This window comes from Micropterus salmoides, unplaced genomic scaffold (assembly GCF_014851395.1).
Source record: "Micropterus salmoides isolate LMB-PRFRI ecotype aquatic unplaced genomic scaffold, ASM1485139v1 Ms_hic_scaffold_17, whole genome shotgun sequence".
Lineage (NCBI taxonomy): Eukaryota > Metazoa > Chordata > Actinopteri > Centrarchiformes > Centrarchidae > Micropterus > Micropterus salmoides.
The window spans coordinates 8,810,929-8,831,828 of record NW_024040817.1 but is presented as its reverse complement, the minus strand read 5'-3'; the positions used below and the strand labels follow the sequence as shown (position 1 = coordinate 8,831,828).

General features: G+C 40.2%; 1 protein-coding gene across 2 annotated transcripts; it reads right to left on the bottom strand.

The window, feature by feature from the left end:
• Nucleotides 1-8,609: 8,609 nt before the first annotated feature.
• On the bottom strand, nucleotides 8,610-19,960 carry tcf19l (transcription factor 19 (SC1), like). 2 transcript variants are annotated; one of them, XM_038725149.1, is made up of 6 exons: nucleotides 19,783-19,960; nucleotides 18,165-19,201; nucleotides 15,359-15,528; nucleotides 14,133-14,526; nucleotides 13,187-13,691; nucleotides 8,610-12,698 (listed from the first exon to the last, which is right to left on the bottom strand). In XM_038725149.1, the coding sequence occupies exons 2-6, from the start codon at nucleotides 18,433-18,435 to the stop codon at nucleotides 12,365-12,367; spliced, it is 1,674 nt and encodes a 557-aa protein (XP_038581077.1). In that variant the 5' UTR covers nucleotides 18,436-19,201; nucleotides 19,783-19,960; the 3' UTR covers nucleotides 8,610-12,364. The 2 variants fall into 2 exon arrangements, with proteins under 2 accessions (XP_038581077.1, XP_038581078.1); XM_038725150.1 differs by having other exon boundaries at nucleotides 19,879-19,959.
• Between the last annotated feature and the right edge of the window lie 940 nt (nucleotides 19,961-20,900).

The window sequence follows — 20,900 nt, the reverse complement described above, 5'->3', positions numbered from 1 at the left end:
GTTGATCACTGAAGCAGGAATGTCAGATATTCTCGTTTGATAGCGATGAGATGACAGGAAGCAGACGGGAGGGACGAGGGACACAATGACAAAGGTCACGTGCCGGAAGAGTTTATGGAAGAGTTTATTCACCAATCAAAGAGTCATTACTTCATGATGTTTTCACGTACTGTTATTCAAATTCAGACTCTATCTGTGATATCAACTTGTCAGTCAAGAACCTAAGATGGTAATCCTTGAGTTATTTGTTTTATCCACACCCTAATTTGATCAGTGCTCTTTTATGTAAATGATCATTAATGCGCAGTATGATGTCTTTTCTCTTTTGAGGAAGTTTGATTAGCTGCCTTAGATTTAGATTCAGATTAATTCTTTATTGTCCTCAGTGGAGGAAATTTTTTTTCACAGTCTGTAGAAAGCGAGCACCTTCAACATGAATTCTACACATAAACTACATATAGTACACAGACAATGTACATATATATACATATGTAGATATTAGACATTAACTTGTCTGTGAGTTTAACGCTCTTATAGCTCAGGGTACAAACTTTTCCCAAAGCGTGCCTTTTTGTAGAGCAGCTGTCTGTATCTACAGCCAGATGGGAGAAGGGTGAAGCACGAGTTGAGAGGTGGGATTTTGTACTATGTTAGTTGCTCTGTGAGCAGTGGCAGTATTACAGTTTTTCTCAAATGCTTAAACACATTTCTTGAAATTATTCCTCTTTTTCTCAAAACTCTAAACACAAATTCACAACTTCTCACCCAATTCCCCAAACATCCTATTTTCAGGTCAAAATGAAACTCTCCACTCAAAACCATTCAATCTTGCTGAAAAACCAAACTTTGCCCTCAGACATAACACACAAGCCCTCAAAAACACACACACTATGACACAGTCTTTCACACTGGTGAGATAAATTCAAAACAATACTGCAAACTGTTATAAGAAATGTTGCTTGTGATTCTCCCCCTCAAAAACCTTTTCACATGATGAACACAAAAGAAACAACAAATGTAAACATTTGCACATTTTTTATTCCTTAGTGTACTGTACAGTACAACACACTAAACATACTCCATACTCCTGCTCCGCCTCCTCCTACTCTTCATCTTCCTCCTATCCAATCTCTTCCTCCAACTCCTAATGTTCCTCTTCCTTCACCTCTTACTCCTCGCCATATTGCTCTTCCTCCTTATCTTCCTCCTTCTCCTCTATGGTGTCTTCTCTACCTTTTCCTTCACATCTCTCTGGATCCATTGTTCCAAAACTGAATGAACTGACTCTGGTCCTTTTATATATCTACTGAAGCTTCTGATTGGTGTGTTATCAATTTCGACTGTTTGTGTTTCCATCTGGGTAGCTGTGTGCTAATTGAGCTCAACCTGTGCTGACTTGAGTGAACAATATTGAATGTTGTTCTCTCCCAATAACCTCATGGTGCAGGCAATGAGAAATGAAGGGATTTGTATGTAGAGTTTAGAGAAATGCGTGTTCTTTTTGAAGAATTAGAGTTATGGTTATGACATTTTAGTTCAAAAGCCTGGTTATAGTGTTTAAGCAATTGAGAAAAACTGTAATGAGGGCTGGCAGGTTGGGAGTGGGAAGACCTATTATTTTGGAGGAAGTGTTAGTGATTTTCTCTAACTATACTTGCAAATATGTCCTCCTGAACCTGCACCATCTCCCCAGATTAAATTCGAATCTCACAGAGGCAACTGCAATGCTTGTGAACAAGTGATGCTTGCCAATTCGTAAGTATATAAATAAGTTTATCGTCATTAAATTTCCCTCAAATGGCCATCAAAGTGTAAAAAACAGTCATTAACTTAAGCAAGTTTTTGCAATTTTACAAGTTGATGAGAATCATATGGTTGTAGGAAATACAGCAGTGCAAAAGTTGTGTCTATCGAATTTGGACAAAGAAGGCTGCATTTCAATGTGTCTACATTTGTTGGGACAAACCTTATTCATCCGTTATGATGTATTAAATCTTTATGTGGTTGCAGCCTCTCAACTGGGATGCAGCATTTCTGTCTTTTCTGCACTGGTAATTACTGCTCATGCTAACAACCAGTTCTACTGCGTTTACTGTGAACCAAGTGTGGTTTGTACTGTCAGCAATGTAAAATTAATTACTTCATGGGCAACAGAGGGTTTTCCCCAGTGTTGTTCCACAATATATATCTCTATGTGGAGTCTAGTTGAAGCTGAGGTAGGACAAGATCCGACAACTACAGCTCAGTGTTGAAATCTTAGTGGGCTGTCAATCAAGGCAAAGCTCCCTATACATAAACCAGTTTAAACTTTAATATCTTCTTAATGGAACAATTCTTTTCAGAATCGCCACCAGATACAAAAAGTGAAATTCTAGCTATTGAGACTATAAATTCTTGTGGTAAAAACTTTTCTCATTTCTTTCTGTACAGCTGGAGACTTTTGGAGCTGTAGCAGCAAGAGCATGTTGCTTTTGCAATAAAATATTTTATGAACTTGCTGTAGATTTAAACCCCCGTTGGATTATATACATTTGGGTTATAAACTGATGGTAGAGCAGCAAATCTGATATGTGACCCACTTTTCCTTTAAAACACAATCATTTGTTTAATTATATTCTGCAGCATTAATCATTTTGTGAGGCTGCAGATATCTTTATTGAATGTCTTCTGTTGTTCATCTTTTTCTCCCTTCACTCTGACAGCACATGAATGAACTTTACTTTTCATGTCTGTAAAACAAAAGTGAGAAAAATATATATCTGGAATGAAGTTGTTGCTCCTCTCCCAACAGAGTCTGTGTCGGGCGTATATAAGACCATGTAGCGCAAGATGAAAGACCAATTAATTCAGAGCTTTTGGGGGGCCCCTGCTGTAGCTTGGGGCCCCCTTAAATCATAACCTACTTTCAGGCCACTTATAGAGCTGGTGTTGCCAATGCAAAGTCAAAGGGAAATGATTGATGACGTTATTAAAAGGTTTTGAGAGGTTGTGTGTTCTTTGGCTGGAGCCAATTTAGAGTGATTTGTGAGGTGAAACAATGTAGTGGAATGAAGTGGAGCCTGTTCGAGTGTGTGTGTGTGTGTGTGTGTGTGTGTGTTGGTGGGTGGGTGGAAAAGTGAAGTGTCTGAGTGTGTGTGGTTGTCGTTTTATGCTGGAATTTGTAACAGTGTGCATATAGGCAAGAGGGTGTGTGAGTGTCTTGAGTGTGTGTCGTCAGTAAGAGAAGTGCATGTCTGGGGGGAAATGACTTGAGTGTTTGTATGACTGTGTGTGTGTTAGTGGGTGGCTAGGTGTGTGTGTGTGTGTGTGTGTGTGTGTGTGTGTGTGTGTGTGTGAGAGAGAGAGAGAGAGACGTGCAAAGGTCAAACTGGGGACAGATGGAAATAAGCCAATAAGCCAGAATCTCATTTCCTGTGAGCTGAAGGGGGGAAAAGACTGAGAGACTGAGAAAAAGAGGGAGGGGGGGAGTAAAAGAGAGAGAAAGGAGTGAAAGAAGACCGTCATTGATCGAGTTTGGGTGGAGGAAACAGAATGGAATAGGTGAACAAAAAGGTAAGTTTAAGGAAAAAAATGGATTTGAATGAGAGAGAAGAGGAGAGGATAGAGAATGAAAGGAGTAGAGATGAAAGTAGAAGAGAGAGCAGGAAAGAACAGGTGAGGTGAAACAAGGAGAAGAGAGAGAGGAAAAATAAGGAAATGATAGGAAAGAGGACACTATGAGAGGAGAAGAGCGGTAAGGAGAAGGAGGACAAGGAGAGGAGAGGAGGCACAAGGAGAGGCGACAAGAAAGGAGATGAAAGAAGAAGGAAGGAAAGAAGAGTGGAAGTAAGGGGAGGAGGGGAAATTACACGAGATGAAAAGATAGATGAGGAGAAAAGAGACAAGGAGAGGAAAGGATAAGGGAAATGAGGATAGAAAATATTACTTTCTCTTTTCTAAAAGATGATCTTTGAGGAGAAAGATAACAAGGAGATGAGAGGAGACATAAGGAGAGGAAGTAAACATAAAGAGAGGAGATGAGAGAGGAAACAGAGAGAGAAGAGAAGAGAGAAAAGAGAAGAGAGGAAACAAAGTGAAACAGAGAGGGGAGGAGAAAGACAACAAGGAGATGAGAGGATAGTAGAAACCGGGAGAGAAGATGAAAGGAGAGGAGGCAAGAAGAGAGGAGAGAAGAGCAAAATGTAAAAGTGAGAGGCTATTAGGACGAATCGACAGCTGCTCCTGAGATCCTATTAGGGCTCAGCCAGTAGAAAGACCGCCTGTAACACACACACCTACACGTATAAACATCTCCCACATATATATATATATATAGATATAGATATATATAGATATATATATATAGATATATATATAGATATATAGATATATATAAAAACACCTGCCCACTAACACTTCCCACTACTGACTCTACTCACACTCACAAGTATTCAAAATAAGATTGGCTCTGCTCTCTGAGAGGGATAATGAATACCTATGATTTCCATTCTGGGTGTAATGTGCAGGGAGTGGCTGCACACATTCGTCTCTCTGTGTTCATCCTCTGCTGCCTGCCTACTGTCCTCTGTGGGTGTCCGCTGGACTGTGCCAGGCCGACACTGCTCCCTGCTGGCCCATGAGGAAACAACAACTGAAAATAAGAAAAAAGATTTCTTTCAACTTGCACGAAAATGGCAATCGCTTGCTTGTCCAAATGTTTTCTCTTTTTTTCTTACTCCACTGATTTTAAACATGACGTTCAGTTTATCACAAGGAGTACTACTCAGCTGGTGAAAGTAGAAAGTTAAAAACTGCTGGCGTGGGGTCTTGTGATTTAGGGGGCTGGGATGATCAAATGAAATATGCAATTGAGTTGCATTATGGAAATTGTAGGATTCAGCATTTTTTGAGCTTAACCAATAGCAGACTCTGAAAGTCAAGATATTTCTTGGCCACTGCTGCATCAATCTTGACCATTCTTTTAAAGATCTGGCTCTAGTGACTCCACCAACATTGTGGAAGTGCAAAACTGTAATATTTCAAAAGCTTAAATATTTTATTACTTCTTCTCCTTTATGATCAATGCAGATTCTATAAAGGAAATCAATAATACATAATGATGTTTATCTGGATTTTAACATATCAGTAGCTTCATCCATAATAAAGGAGGTTGCATATTCCATGTTTCGATGAAGATTAATCACAACGCGTTTTTCAAGGAAGTGTTAACACCAGTCCTCTCAAAGTGCATTGCCCAATATTCACACCCCAAAAGGCTGAAATCAATTTTAAAGTGTCTCCGTTTAGTTTTACTAATACAATATTATTTTCTGGCATCTGAGACAGGTTTTTCACAATTTTGGTGTATTTAATTTCTCCCAGCATCAGGTTATTAGTTACTAACTGATGCATTGATATCCAGGAACAGGTATTTTGTTGCAGTAGGTTCAAATATATTCATAGCCACATTCTGGTGGCTTGACGTGACCTCTTTTCCATCAGTGTAACAGCAGAATCTCATGCAACCCAGAGTGTGTGTGTGTGTGTGTGTGTGTGTGTGTGTGTGTGTGTGTGTGTGTGTGTGTGTGTGTGTGTGTGTGTGTGTGTGTGTGTGTGACTGGCCAGATACTTGCTGGATGAGGAATATGGGCTTTACAGTTTTCAGTCCTCTGATTTCACCTCCCCCTTTACCAGCATCAAGAACAAGATGGAAACACCCTCACTTATTACTGGTGTGTGTCATATATCTGTAACCCATTACGCACACACACATATTACACCTCCACTCTCTCCACCTCAGTTTCAAATGAACAGAATCGGTTTTTCGCCCTCTTTCTGTCTCAGTTCATGCATCATCATCAGTGCTGAGTGGCTTCTTGCAGCCCCATTCCCCCACTCCTCCCTCCCCACCTCAAAAAAATACAGAGAGAGAGGGGAATGTTGCTATGGAAACAGTTCGGACAAATGTAATTGTCTCCCTCCACCTTTGCAGGTCAAGGCAGTGGGCATTTCAGCTCCACAATCTCTCCGTCTCCCTCTATATCTACCCACTGGTCCATGAGTGTATAATAGGGTTCCTGAGTCGTGAGTTACAAATACGCTGCATCATACTGAATATAGAATGACTTCAAAACCTGTGTGTGTGTGCTGTGTGTGTCTGTGTGTATATATATTCAGGTCTTATTTTGCTCTAAAAAGAGATACTGAATCTTTACTACACTCTAAAATGACAGCAAGCCACCTCAGGAAAAAAACTCTGAAATTGTTGGTTATTTTAAGTCTATTTCCTTCAGTTTTGAAATAAAAACCCTTTATATTTTACTTTTCTCATCCATCCAATACCAGCAGAACCTAAAATATACTGAAGAACCCCTGCACATTTTGTAGGGACAAAAGTTCAAAGTTAACCCAACTGCAGTTTCGTACTACCTCTTAGTTTCTATTAGCTTCAGATATTGATATATTGTACATATTTCTTTTTTTCAGGATAACAAGAGGTATTTGAAAAAGAAGAAATATTAAATGTGGATAATTGCCTTCAAAACATATGATGGATTATGTATACATATAGAATTTATCATTGCCAAATATGAAAGCTCATTTGAGTTAATAGTAATTACACTATCAAATCAGTTTAATCTTTAAACTTTTTTTAACTGACAGAAAGCTTCATAACAGCTTCATAACTATTAAATAACATAAGTGAAAAGTATAACAAAAAAACATTCATCAAGTAACTTTAGTAAGCTTTTTTTTAAGTCAAACTATTCATATGCACCAACAAGTGCCCAAGCCCGAGAGAAGACGCACTTAAAGCTTATGGATTTACAAACTGGTACTTTGTGAAAATAGCCACACAATCCAGGAGCCACCAACAATACAGGTGATGAGCAAAAGAAGAGTAAACACAACATTGTGATTCTATACGTGTCTCGAGTATCAGAGAAACTCAGGAGGATTTTCAACACACACCACATCCCTGTGTTTTTTAAACCCAAGAACGCACTAAGACAGATACTGGTCCACCCGAAAGACTGCACACCCAAACACAAGACACACAAGGAATGCACAATCCTTCTTTTTTTTCTATCCTTGAGGCTCCGTTCTGCCTTAAAGGTGCATGAAGATCCATGGGGCTCCAAACTCCCAAAACATGAGCTTACAAATCAACTGTTCAATAATCACACCAAAGGAACGGTAAAAACCATGTGTTGCCAAAAAATGTAAAGCTCCTATAAACCAATTGCTATTCAAACTTATTTAAGCTCTATTCTCCTAAATAGCTTGGAAATACTTTTAAAATACTAATCACTAAGCCATTCACTTAAGATTCGTACGTAGAACTTATTTAACACCTAGAATAAAACACTTGATCAAGTTAGAAACATCTCCTCATAAACTTTCTTTACAAGGCTGCATAGATGCAATACTTTTCTTCATGTTTTGTGAATGCCCTGAAAAACAGTCCTTTTGGTTACAAGTCACCGAATCTTTCTCAGAAATTCTAAACAAGGAGACTCCTTGCTGCCCCTTATTGTGCCTGCTAAATGACATTTCTCAGGTTCCCCTGTCTGCGCATCAAACAATAATTAGAGCTCTCGGTTGCACGATCTCATTATGCTAAGGGAAAGACCATAAGCTGTTGGTCAGAAGGTCCCCTAGCTGTTGAATCTCAGGGTGGTGGTAGGGACTTACTAGGGAGGGAATGAGGGGGTTGAATATAGACATTAACTATTAAATTGCATTTAGATGTGTGTGTGTGTGTGTGTGTGTGGCTGTATGTAAGGATGCAGGTAAGTATATGGATTTAGGTCATTTAGCATGTATGTGCAGGCGCACTCGTTAATCTGCTTGTGCATACAAGCCAATTTACTTTAGGGTATGTATAGTTAAGTATGTTTGTACGTTATTTGCACATTCTATTTATTTTATGTAATGTTATGTGCATGCATAATATACCAGGAAATAAATCAAGCCAAATTAATTCAACTACTGTACACTGCATAATTATTTAGCTTCCATGCAACAAGAGTGAGTGAATGAATGAAGAGCGAGCGTGTATATGGCACAAAGTCCTAAAGGTATTTTACATGTTGGACTTTATGTAAAATACACAAGTATAATAGAAATGTAATCTGCATTAAAATATCCATGTGTATCTGTGTCCATGTGTCAGCAGGTCAATGTATCATAACTGCACACGGTTGTCTTCTCTTTAAACCATCAAGCCAGAAGTGCAGTAAGCAGTAATTCTATGAATACATATAACTGTATGCATGGAGAACCCAGATAAGACAAATCCATTATTAAGTAAAAAAAAAAAAAAAAGATGAGAAAAATGGGCTTCAATTATAAGGATGTTGCCTTTGCTTGTTGACTCATACTCTGCTGTGATTGTTTCAAAGAAAACAACAATGAAAATAATAACCAGATTTATCACATTGCTGCCAAAAGACTGGAGGAAAACAAAATGTAAATTTCTTATATCAATGTTTCATCAATCACGACTAGAGCTGGATGCGTAAGAATCTATAATAAATGAAATGTGTTTTAAATCACAGACTTTGGATATGTTCTTCGGGAACAGAAAAGAGTTTAGCTGTGAAGATAAAACAGACAATGCAAAGATACATTTTCTGAATATTCTTTATTTCTTCCCTGATAACTTTGATGCTGACAGCATCTCAGAGAAGTATGACAATTGGTTTAATTCTGTACAACCCGGCAAAACCAACAATGTCAAACTGTGCTGTGTTTCTGCATTTCAATGTGATAATTAAAGTGAAGGCAGTGTGAAAAAAGAAAGAAAAAAAACCAAAGTCCTGTGAACCTCTGCTTTGGAGCTTTGTGAAAAACTGATCTATGAAATGTGCCCTGATTTAGAAAACAATTCCTTTGAATAAAGATGTCTGACCTCATTACTAAAGGTGCTTTCTTCTTAAGAGTCCAGTATTTAGGGATTTTAACACTATTTACACAGAATAATTAACTGAGTAAAAATTGTCAATGCTTGAAGGCTCTATAGGTTTTGCTTTTGCAGATGGCACAAATGAAATACTGAGACAGTGACGTGATCACAACAGTGCAATGATCAATCTTGGCCTTAAAGGATGTAAGTTGTTTGTCTTTGAGGCAATGCACATGGCAAATACTGCAGCTCTGCAAAGAACTGTTAGTCATGTGGTTATCAATATGAAAGGCTGATTTATCAAATTTCAGACAGTAGTCAACTGGTGTTCAACTGGTGACTTTGACGATGCTTGTTTCGTTATCACAACAGCAGTTTATAAATATGGCAGGGAAGTTTGATATTCGTCAAACATGAATGAAGTTGACTGTTCATTTATTTGTCGTTACGTAAAGTGAAGTGTTGTGGATTTTGATCACGATGAAATATCAGCTATTGGAAGCTTCACTGTTATAAATCCAGGTTTGCAGCTAACAATTATTTTCAATTATGATTAAATGTCCGTTATTTTAGTTATTTCTACTGTCAAAATATTGTGAATTACAAATTACAATTACCCCGACAGTCAGATAATCTCTTGAAATGGCTTGTTTTGTTCAACAAAACACCCAAAGAGAATAAATTTAAAATTATTCATAACAGAAAAGCAGCAGATTCTTCATCTTATTTTTGGCCTTTTTGCTCAATAAATAACATAAATAATTAATCGATTACATTTTTTTTACAAATGGTTAATCTATTAATCAACTATTGCAGCTCCACTGTCAACCTCAGGATGTTCTTAAAACTGTCCATCTGCATTGCCTCAAAATGTTGACAGTATCTTTAACTTTAGGATACAAACAGCTGTGTGACACATTAAATGAGCTGAGGCTTCAGTAGTAATTTGCACTGAAAATTGCCTTTTCTCAATGTTTCTGGTTGTTACAGTTTCTATCACACTGCCAAATTTACCTTCTCGCCAATTATAAAGTATCTCACCGGCTGCACATTGCAGATCATTTGTAACTGTAGTTTGGGAAAACATCGTTTTAAAAGACCTTTACAACTGTTTGGCACGCAAATTTAAAGAGGGGAGAAAAAAGGTGCACACAGCATGACGCTGCAACCAAAATAAGTGATGCGGTGAAGATGGCGCTTCTCTTTGAGTCAAGCTTGGATAACAGACAGACATTTAAATATCTTTAGAGCTCAACATTTGAGACGAAAACAATATGCAACATGTGCGTCTTTACAGGCAGATGAAACTGCAAAGAAAATAAATTTAGACAATTAAGACATACAAAACCAGAATACAACAGACTTAAGATCAACACAGAAAACTCAAACTTTTTTTTCTTTTTTTTACATTTCAGTAACAACTGCTCAACAGGTCCAAACAGGTCCTTACAATCTGTATTATTGTATTAGGCTATTAGTTTAATTCCTATATAATTGATCTTGTATTACTGCAGTGAGGTGACGTATCCTTAAATACAATTTAAAAAGTGTAGGTTGTTATCATGGTGATATTCTGTCAAAACCTCAAAGTGTCAATTAAATTATTTCAAGTGAAACTAAGAGCTGTATGTCTAGCAACACTACATTTATTAACTACATTAAACACAGGTTTATGGATCTCACAAACACTGTTTTGGATTGGAAATGAACTGAACCCAACCCAGTTATCAGATGTTTTCTTCTCAACAGCTACTTGAGCAATGATTTAGTTAGCGCAGCTAACCATCCTGCCGAGAGAAGGCAGTGAAGTAGCACAAGAGTCACTGTGTAATCAGTCTCTAAGCTTCAGTAAAGCCAAAGATGGAGAAAATCTGATTTGACATTGCAGAAAGCAATCATTAGTCATAACATGCCATTAACAAGTTCAAAAAATAGTTTTTTAAAGTTTTTTTTTTTTTTCTAATGTATTGCTCAAGACTTTCTACATTTCCTCCCATTTTCCTCTCACTCAAAAAACTGCAGGTCTGCCATAGTGGTATGACCAAAGTAAAAAAAAATAAGTAAACTCCCCAGACTATATTCTCTAAAGAGCTTTGGATAAGAACTATTACAGAGATTGAACAAGTGTACCAGAAGGTAAAATGTTTACTCCTCTAATTACAAAGAGAGAGTTTTTGTCCAGGTGAGCCAACCAGAGTTATAATTCAGAATTAAATAATAGAAAGGTGCTTAAGAGAGAATTTGGAGCTCCACATTTTGATTTGATCTTACTCAAGCAGCTCTTGAGCAAACATACGTGAACATCTACTGTTCAGTAGTGGAGAACAGTTCAGTCAGGTTCAGCCCGTTTCACCCAGGACACCACTCTGGCCCAAGAGTTCAGTAGTGTGATGAGACTCTTAAGGTGGAGACTGATCTGAAGAGAAGACTGTAAAATCATCTGTGACATCAAGTCTCAACCCACCAAGCAGAGACGATGACATTTCTGTTTATCCTGCGAAATCAGCAGACAACATTTCATGACATTTCACTGGTAATGAATCTCCCCAAACCAGTAGCAGCCACACTCCCAGGCTGCACTCAGACATCTTTTAACAACACAGTCCCACAGTACACACATCCACCCTCCAAATCCAGCAGCTGCTTCTGCAAGAAGTGCCTTCAAACATTTGATTATCATCCCCAGAGCACCTCTCATCAGCAGCAACAATAGAAGTCTGTTGACATTTCCTGGAGTTTAATTGTCTTGAAACATCACACGCCCACTCCTAGGCAGCAGCTGCCACCCAGGAAAGCTGTACCAAAACATTTTTATTATCACTTGGGGGAAGGGGATCACTGAAGGCACTATTCTGCCCTAAAAAGCTGGCCTGATCACTAAAACAGTCAATGTGGCTGCACTGACACATCAAGAAAGCTCAATCGCCCTTTGTAGACTCCTGCTGTGGCAGCCTGATCTGCAACATTTCATTAATCTTGCTGCTGCCTGCCCGCTGGTCAACAACAGCCTCGGTGGGAGCGTACTCAGAAACACTTGATCATGTTTTCCCGCACTGATCGCATCTCTCGAGGCATTCAAAAGCCATGATGAAATCCGACCTGAGTCATTTCATTACAGTTCTGCCTCTATCTCCAAAGCCCGAGCCCTGAAACTGAGTGGGTAATACGTTTGTGATGAAGCTGTGTGAATGTTGGGTCACAAATCCTCAAACTTGGGAAGATCTGGATGTAAAAACTGAAGGCAACTCTTTTTCTTGCTGTCACCCGTTGCTGTTGAGGTGAGAGAAAAGCACTGCACGCTTAGATAGAACAGCTCAGTGGACATTAGAAGAAAAAGTAGTAGCCTGTCTTTAATGAAATCTGTTGATTTCCACAAGTGCGCCTGAAGGACAAACATTTAAGGGAGAAAAGTGAGGTAACTTGAACGTCTAAACTGGAGCATTTTATTTTACTGTCACAAACTAGGTTGCTGTTATATCAGCGACATCCGCAGTGGAAGTCAGCGTTGGGGTCGACGTGCTTCTTGCGGTCGATGTGCAGACAGTCTATGTGGTACCAGGCGTCGCACACGTCGCACTGGATCCACTGCACCGTGTCCTGCTGGGGCAGCCGACACTGCGGCGCCGCGCAGGGCTCCACCACCCCGGTCGCCACCTCCTCGTCTTCCTCATCGTCATCATCCTCAGAGGAGGAAGAGGAGGAGCCGGAGGATGAGGACGCAGAGGAGGTGGAAGAGGAGGACGAGGAGGATGGAGAGGGCAGAGAAGGCCGGGGAGGGAGAGGGTGTTTTCTGGGGCGGCCACGTCGCTTGCTGCAAGGAGAAAAGAAAACAGGTGGTGAGATAGAGGGAAAAAAGGAAGGGACAAGTTGCTTAAGGATAGTTTATAGCTTATCAGTTACATTACTTGTCATATCAGCCATCAGTTCACAATGAAACCCATTTTTATACAGTAGATATCCACCCACTGAGATCAACTGTGTTAGAAAACTGTCTCAGACATAAAACTAAGGTGGGACATTAACTATGTGTTGTTATCACACTTAAAGTGGAAGGTGGCATCAATATCTCAGTTAATTTGCATTTCTCTTCTTCACATATTTGACACTTCTGGCTTTGAAAAACTTTGTGAAATTTTAAATCCTCTTTGTGTAAGACTTCAAGTAGAGGTGGGACAAAACAAACCTATGCCTTCAGAAGAATTCTAAAGCAGCAATAATCGCATCACATAAAACATTTACAAATAAATAAAAGGGGCTTGGTTGGTGGCGAAGATATTTATGCCTCTTTAAACGTCTTACCTTGCTGGATGGTGAAATCTATTTAACTGCACTCTGCCTCGCTCCTCTGTACGGATCCTCACTGAAGGTGAGGCGTGGCTATAGTTCTCCCCTCCCACCACCAAAGGGGAGAAAACCGGAGAGCTGTGAGCCCTCCGCCTGCCTCTCTGCGCTGTAGGAGAACTGTGGGCAGGTTTCTGTTGGCGGAAAGCTGCGATGTTGCCGCGCATCACCGTCTGGACCCGGTGCATCGTCTGCACCTCTTGCTTGTGAATAGCAGGGTTGGTGAACGATGTCTGGATGAGCTGGTGGTTGAGTCTGCTGTTCGTCATGGCGCCGTGGAAACTGCCAATGGTCCTGATGCCAACGGGGAAGGGCTTGGCCTCCAGCGGCCTCGGGACGTCGTTGTGGCTCTTGGGCTGAAGCGGCAGAGGAGGAGAGTTGAAACCATCTGACTCAGACTTGTAGAGCCGCCTCCTCTTCTTCCCCCTCGCTCTCTGTCCGTCCTCCATGACTCCTGCTATAGCTGAACAAAACATTTAAAATATGGTAAAGAAGAGAAATCACACCTACCCTACTTTTTCCACTGAATTTCCATTTTTAGAAGCCTGCTTTTGTATGCGAGACTGGTTTCTCTAAATTGCTAAATAGCCAACTACAACTTTGACTCTGACTGCAGTGCTGCCCAATTATTCTCAATTTCACTCATTTACTCTTTTTCCGCTGTTTTAACTTTGTTAGATTTTGATTCATTGAAAACTGTGATTAATCAATTTTTCTGCATTCATTTTCTCAGTCTGCATCAAAACTTATAACCGCTTGTTTTCCATTAACTCACCTGGGTTCAGGAGAAAACACATTTTAAAAGTTTCCAAATACACATTTCCTTATAGCAGCCTCCAACGTTTGCAGAAAGCTCAGTAAGCCAGCAGTGGGTTTTTTTTTTAAGTATTATGCTGAGCTTTACCTCCTCGACTTCTGGGCTCATCTGAGCTGTCGTCCTCGAGGAGCACAGTGTGAGCCGACTTCCTCCTGTTCCTGGAGGTCTGCTGGAGGGACTTTGTCGAAGGGACTGAAGCTGAAGAGGAGAACGAAGGAGGTGTGGAGGGAGGGAGCAGAGAGGCGAAGCCCACGGCCAGAGGTGGAGAGGAGGAGGAGCCGGGGTCCGAGACGGTTCCCTCGTGGCTGTGGCTCCTCTTAAAGGTCCAGGCGCTGCCCTTCATCTTACTCAGACTGCCGATGGAGTTGAGGATGACTGTGGCCCGGTTGATGGACAGCTTGGACAGGTCCAGGTTGGTGGCCACCTTGCGGTCCAGATTGGTTCTGATCCGGTTTTGTAAGTCGGAGGAGAAGGTGCCCGCCTTGGAGACAAGATAAAAATATAAATTAGAAGTTAATGCTGTAAAGGTCAAATGTAAATATCCATCAGGTGCCGGTATCGTTTCTTTGGCAGACTTGTTTCAAAAACGTTTGCCTCACTAATATATTTGTCTTTTTCTGTTCAATTTCTACACTTAATAAATGATCAAGTTTTTCAATTAAATTACAAAAATGTTATCATATATCTTTAAAATGGCACTGAAAGTTGACCTTTTCTTCCTTAACGACTTTGTCCATGACATATTGCATGTTCACAGGCCAACTGGACTTTAACCAAAGTTCCTCATAGTACAATGGCTGCATTAGTGGGAAATAAATTACAGGATAAGAATGGTGCCATTCTATATTTTCCTCGTTGTCAATAAACCCCATGAAAAATAAATAAAAAAAACAACATCGGTTAGTGCATCTCTTCTATCTGACTTCCTTACCCTGACTGTGGCACACAGCAAATCAACTGTTTCATTCTGAAGATGAAGAGCTTTAAAAACTCAAATGTTTGGTTGGTTGTTTTTAACACACTGGTTACTGTTTTTAGCAAACATGGTGCTATATTGGAAAACCTTGTTCCGCTGTGAAAGTCTGAATTGTGCTGAAGCAAACCATACTGACACTAATATTTCACAAAGCAGTCAGAACAAGACCAGACTTGATTTTTAATCCCAAACTAAAAGAGATATGAAACGGTGCAATCTATGACTTCATCTGTTTGCTGCAGTATGTGAAGCATCATTAGAAATCTGTAATAATGAACTGAAACTCTGCAGAATCAGGCAGTAAAGACCCAACTATCTCTGTCAAATCAAAGTTTACCTTTGGAATTGTGATGGCATCAAATTCTAGCGGACGAACTTTGACCTTCTGGAAGAGGAAGTAGAACTCTGGGCTCCCTGGAGCCGACTGGCCACCGAAGACCAGCGTGTCGCTGTCTGAGAGCTCCCACAGGATGCCCGGCTGGAGTCGGACCTCATTGACCCAGGTGCCTAGCAATGCAAGAGAAAGAGGAAGATTTAAGAAGATTAATTTTCTTTAAATTAAATCTATTGCAGAATGTTTCACTATAAGCACCGTATGTTGCTCCTCCCACAAAAAGATGTTTAGAGACTCATTCGACCGCACAGACAGGAAAAGCTGGGAAACCCTCTAAGTCACATGATCAGTTAAAACAAAAAAAACAAAAAACAAACAATAGTTGCAGCTGGAGGCAAAGTCACCTGGGGAAAAATCAAAACATAACTTTTTAATATATGTACATCCTATAAACAAGACAGAATAAATCAAGCAAGCTGAGCCTCAAAATAAAGTTATTTGTTGACTATTAATGTGTTTACAGCTTCCAGAATTGAGGGTAAATGTAAAACAGTCTGTGAAATGGACCCAGAATTGAAGAGCTGGAAGGCTACAAGGCAATCAAATGGCCATGACAGCAAAGCACAAAATGAGAAATGCACAGTGAATACTAAAATGTAATTTTAATAGCAGGAATGAAAAATGTGTGTAACAGACTGTGAAATTACTTGAAAAATTAGGCAGTAAGAGCACAGTTTAGATTCGGAGCCTGTCAGACACAGTCTATCGGCCTTAAGCGAAGACGCAGCGCACACTCTCATCTCCTCCTCCCTCACCTTGTACTGCTTCCTGCGCACTTCAGATTTCACTTAACACTATCGGACTAATATCTCTGACTTCCCTCATGTCCCTGACACCTACATAAAGACCCAAACCCACTAAGTACTTCTTAATATTGAATTTGCTTTAACATTCTGCTCATTATTACTCCTGTTTTTCATTCACATCTGATCGATTTAATGCTCTTGGCTGTGAATGACCACTTGAGACTGAAAGAAGCAGTCTTTGTTGACTTTCTTAATACCTATGCATTTCAAACTTAATTATATGTTTTTGCTGGCTCATAATCTATGTGCTTAAAACTATGTCTAAAAGTCATATCTGTAAAGTCTTATTTCTTTATAAAGTTGGCCTGCAACTAATGACTTTTTCGTTATTGATTAATTTCGTATCCTCCTCCACAACAATTTCTAAAAGCCCAAGGTGACATTTTAAATTGTTTGCTCTGTCCGACTTTGAATTGGACAAGGAAAAGCAGCAAATCCCTACAATTAAGTCAGTGGACTAGACTGATCAGTTATCAAACAATCGTTTAATTTATTTTCTGTCCAACTAAGCAATTACTCAACTTTCTGACAGCTTAGTTGAGCCCATAAGTCGAGGAGGTAAGGCTCAAAAATAAATAAATAAAAAAATACTGTCGACTCACTGAGCTCTGTGCAACCATTGGAGGCGGCAGATTTTTTTTTTTTGGAGGAAATGTTTGGTTATGGCAGCTTTTAAACCTGTTGTCCTACACTGATCCCCGGTCAGTTATTGACAGTTCATGTTAAAGCAGATATTAGTTTTCATTCAAATTGAGATAACATTGCAAGCGATTGCCAAGACTGACATGACATTATTCTTATTGTTTTCTATATTCTTTTATTGACATTTTAATAACATACTTTGATCACAGACATCCTGGTAATAAAGAAAAGGGATAAAAATTAATAACTGATCAGACAAATGTTGATGTGTCAAACAGGTTACACAACCTAGTGTGAATCCCGTGCTACCGCCTTCACAGTCACCAGACCTCATCCTAACTGGACACCTATGGGAGATGGTGGACAGATGTGTTTGACTTTGGCCTAATCAAAAAACACCAAAAAAGGGAATATGTACCTGAAGAACGCCATTTATCCTTTTGGTACAGTTAAACAGATTTGGGGAATGTGTGCCAAGGAGCACTGAAGCTGCTGTGGCCCTTTATAATACACTGTAGGTCTTTTACTTTAATTTGTCACTCCTCTGTAGGTTTGAATTCATTCTCATTTCTATATAATCAATTTAGAGCTGGTGTCATGCTTCATGCTCCAATTCACAAAGGAAAAGGTAAGACGCTCTGTAATTACTTCTTTATCATCACTATCAAACTCAATTTAGAAGATTTTTTTTTTTTTTAACAAATCTAACTGGGAGGATTACGGGGGAAAATTCTGCAACTCTAAACCATTTAGATAAAATAAAAGTCCTGGTGGGAGAGATAATTAAAAAGTTTTCAAAAAAGTTGAGGTTTCAGCGATGCAATTAGATCCCAATGTGTGTGTTTGAGTGAATGTCTACAGCTGCGTTTGGGCAGTTAATAGTCGTGTATGTGTTGGTTTGTGTGGCTAGGCTCCTGTCAGGCTGCAGGTGTTTTGGTATTCCTCCTAGTAATTCAGAAGAAGGCTGTGTGTGTGTGTGTGTGTGTGTGTGTGTGTGTGTGTGCGCCACCCCCACATCAAAAAATGTGCGTTAGGCTGTTTCACCAGTCTACAACACTTAGTATCTGCATTCCTGTCAATCCTGGGTATGCGGGCCAAAGACTTGTTTTACATTTTTTATTTCTCACACACAAATAATTGCACTTTGTGTCTGTGGGAAAGTGTATTTTCCTGTAGAAGCATAGATTTCCTGTAAGTGGGTGTGTAACTTTGCTTCTTCCTCTCTCCCACAATGACTGTCTAGGGGTGCGAGTGCGTCTCATCTTGACTTGTAGGTGTGTGTGACTCAGGCCTGCTCTCACCATGACTGCTCCTGTCTTTGATGTGGACCCTCCAGCCCTCCTCCTGTGCAGCTGCGTCACCTCCGCTCCCCTCCTTCTCTGCATGCAGCTCAGCGTGGATTCGGGACACCGACGTAGAGTCCAGCGTGACGTCACACAGCTCCGCCGCCCGGCCCAGACGGAACACAGAGTGGCTCAGCGTCGGCCTGAACGTGTACAGGTCCCGCGCCGAGACTCCAGCTGACGAACCGATCCGAAGCAACTGGAAGCATGGCTGCACCCCGGACAGCATGACTGAAGGGTTTGATTGTCTGCCACCGCTAAGCCCTCACCTGCTCAACCCAGAGGCCACAACCCTATCTGTGACAGGCCCTGAGCTACAGAAGGTTGTATTCCATTGTGTGATGCAAATATTTGCTAGTGCACAGCACTTAAAGTGAATGCATTTGGGTTTAACCAAAGAGTGCTGACTGATTTCATAAAGCTAAATTGAAGCAAGATAAAATATTCTAAAAAACAGGCGTGGAAGCACTGATTGTGAAGGTTACAGGCAGGTGCAGCAGCTTGTAGCAACAGATGCTTGCATTAGTATGGAAAGCTGATGACTTGTGTCCTGCTGTGAATACATGAATAAATAATGAAGATATAGAGTAACTGTATAAGTTGGTGAAGTGTAGAATTGAGCGTCTGCACAGTGTTATGAGCTCAAACTCAAACAGACCTCAAACCCCCATGGAGAGGAGGCTATAAGACGGTGGATTTGAGAATAAAGAGCTTCAGTAATGGGGACAGCCTGTGTGTTGCTGTGCTGCTAATTCAAAAGGGTGCAGTAAACAGCAAAACCCTGAAAAGTAAACCTGCCAGAAAACTTGACAGCCGTGACTTTTAGCTTTAAGATTTCTGACGTTTAATATGTTCAGGTTTGAACAGCTGTCATCTGAGCCTGCATGTGTGTGTGTGTGAGTGAGATTAAAATCCCAGGCTCCTGACATCAATTGACATCAGCTGCCTCACAGGTGGGAAGCCTGACAGGGTGTAACGGCTGAGGACTGTCTGATCTGAAAGAAAACAAAAGAAAAGTCCTTGAAGCAAAACTGGCTTTTGCTTAATTACTCTACTTAGTGTCTGGAAAAAAAAAAAAAAAAAAAAACAAGTTTAGACTTTATAAATTTGATTTACTTTACTACAGACGACATAAAAGCACAAAAACACGTTTTGCCATTTCAAAATTAATCTAAAGTCAGACAGAAGCAGAAACATATAGATGTTAAATTTACAACAGATCATACAAACTGTCAACTTCACTTTGTTAACTTCAGCTAGCTGCAGTAATGCACCGCATGCACGTCTGCACGAAGACTCACTGACAAATCATGGGATCACGACACAAAGCAAGAAACAATAACCGACACGAAATGATCGGCTTGTCAGGTCAAAACCTCCTTTTAGCAGCAACATCTGCATCTATCCTCGTGTAATCTTCACATCTACTCAAGCACACGTCGATTAACGGTGAGATAAGAGCTCAATAAGAGAGGTGATAAAGCGTAGCTCTGCGGTCAGTCAGAAACAGGAGTAAGCTAAGTTAGCTGACATTAGTTCCTTGTAGGACAGAATGAAAGTCAAAGCTGCCACTTACAATAATAACTCAGCTTCACATCGAGTTTATGTGAGTTTCTCCTCAAAACGCCGTCGACTGCTCAACCAGCGGGTTTAACTCGTCAAGTTTACATACATTTTATTGTTTCTGCAGGATTTTATCCGCCGTTGCTTGCCAGACTTCGGTGCAGCTTTTCGCCTCCCTTCCTCCCAGGAGGAAGTCCTTTGAAATTTGGCGCGCCAGTCCCGGGGCTTCCTTGCGCTAGAATCTACGTCATATCCGGCTCCGCCCCGATTGGCTGGCGGCCAGGGCGCCTTCAGCGGGAGCAGGACAGGCCGGTCTGAGGACAACTGGAGCCAACATGTCAAAGAGCTGGTACAGAGGCTATCACTCGGGTTATGCAGGCTAAACCACAGACTATATGGTCTTAACCATCTGAGACTGTGGGCCTCACCTCAAACAAAACCTGGATAAAAGGTGGCCCCTCACCAAGGGTGTCACTTTGTGTTCAAAAGTGGTGGGGACATAAGAGCTCAGACAGATTATGGTGTGTGGCGATGCACAATACTGGGTTCACTAGAACAAGAGCAGAAAATATTTTAACGCTGTGTTCAGTGTTGAAATATATAGCCTCACCCAGAAGATTTCAAGCATTAAACAGTTAATTTGCTGCATTCTGGAGAAAACTTCCTCACCAATTTATGGTGGAAGTGTCTTAATTTATATAAAGGGAAATCCAAAAGTGGCAGATGACAACTCAAAATAAAAAATATATAATGGAATTTAATGCTGTAATCAGTAGCTTGTTGTTTTTTTTTTACTTTAAGTTACTTTGTTGGATGATGTGCATTTATTTCTATATGTACATTGCATTGCATGTTTTGTTATTGTGTAAAAAAAAAAAACCTTTTTAATAAATGCTTTCAAAGACTAGTGGAGACATGTCTCCAGCGTCCCCAGTGGACACCTATGCTCACCATGTTAGTTTACCTGCTTAGTTTTGCTCAATTCCTGGATACCTATGGGATCATAATTATGTTATTTGATCTCACAGACACTTAATTAAGTCAAGATAACCTAATATTATTGTTTTACATAATTTCAGAGTATGGCAATTATTAGTTTCTGACTCTGGGAAAGACAGTAAACTTTCCCAA

What these genes read in the sequence shown, in the direction of transcription:
- tcf19l (XM_038725149.1), bottom strand. Translation starts at nt 18,435, where the DNA reads ATGCTGTCCGGGGTGCAGCCATGCTTCCAGTTGCTTCGGATCGGTTCG. An exon ending in CAAAGACAGGAGCAGTCATG is followed by an intron (nt 15,529 to 18,164) that starts GTGAGAGCAGGC and finishes TTGCATTGCTAG; the next exon opens with GCACCTGGGTCAATGAGGTC. An exon ending in TGAGCCCAGAAGTCGAGGAG is followed by an intron (nt 13,692 to 14,132) that starts GTAAAGCTCAGC and finishes TGTTTTGTTCAG; the next exon opens with CTATAGCAGGAGTCATGGAG.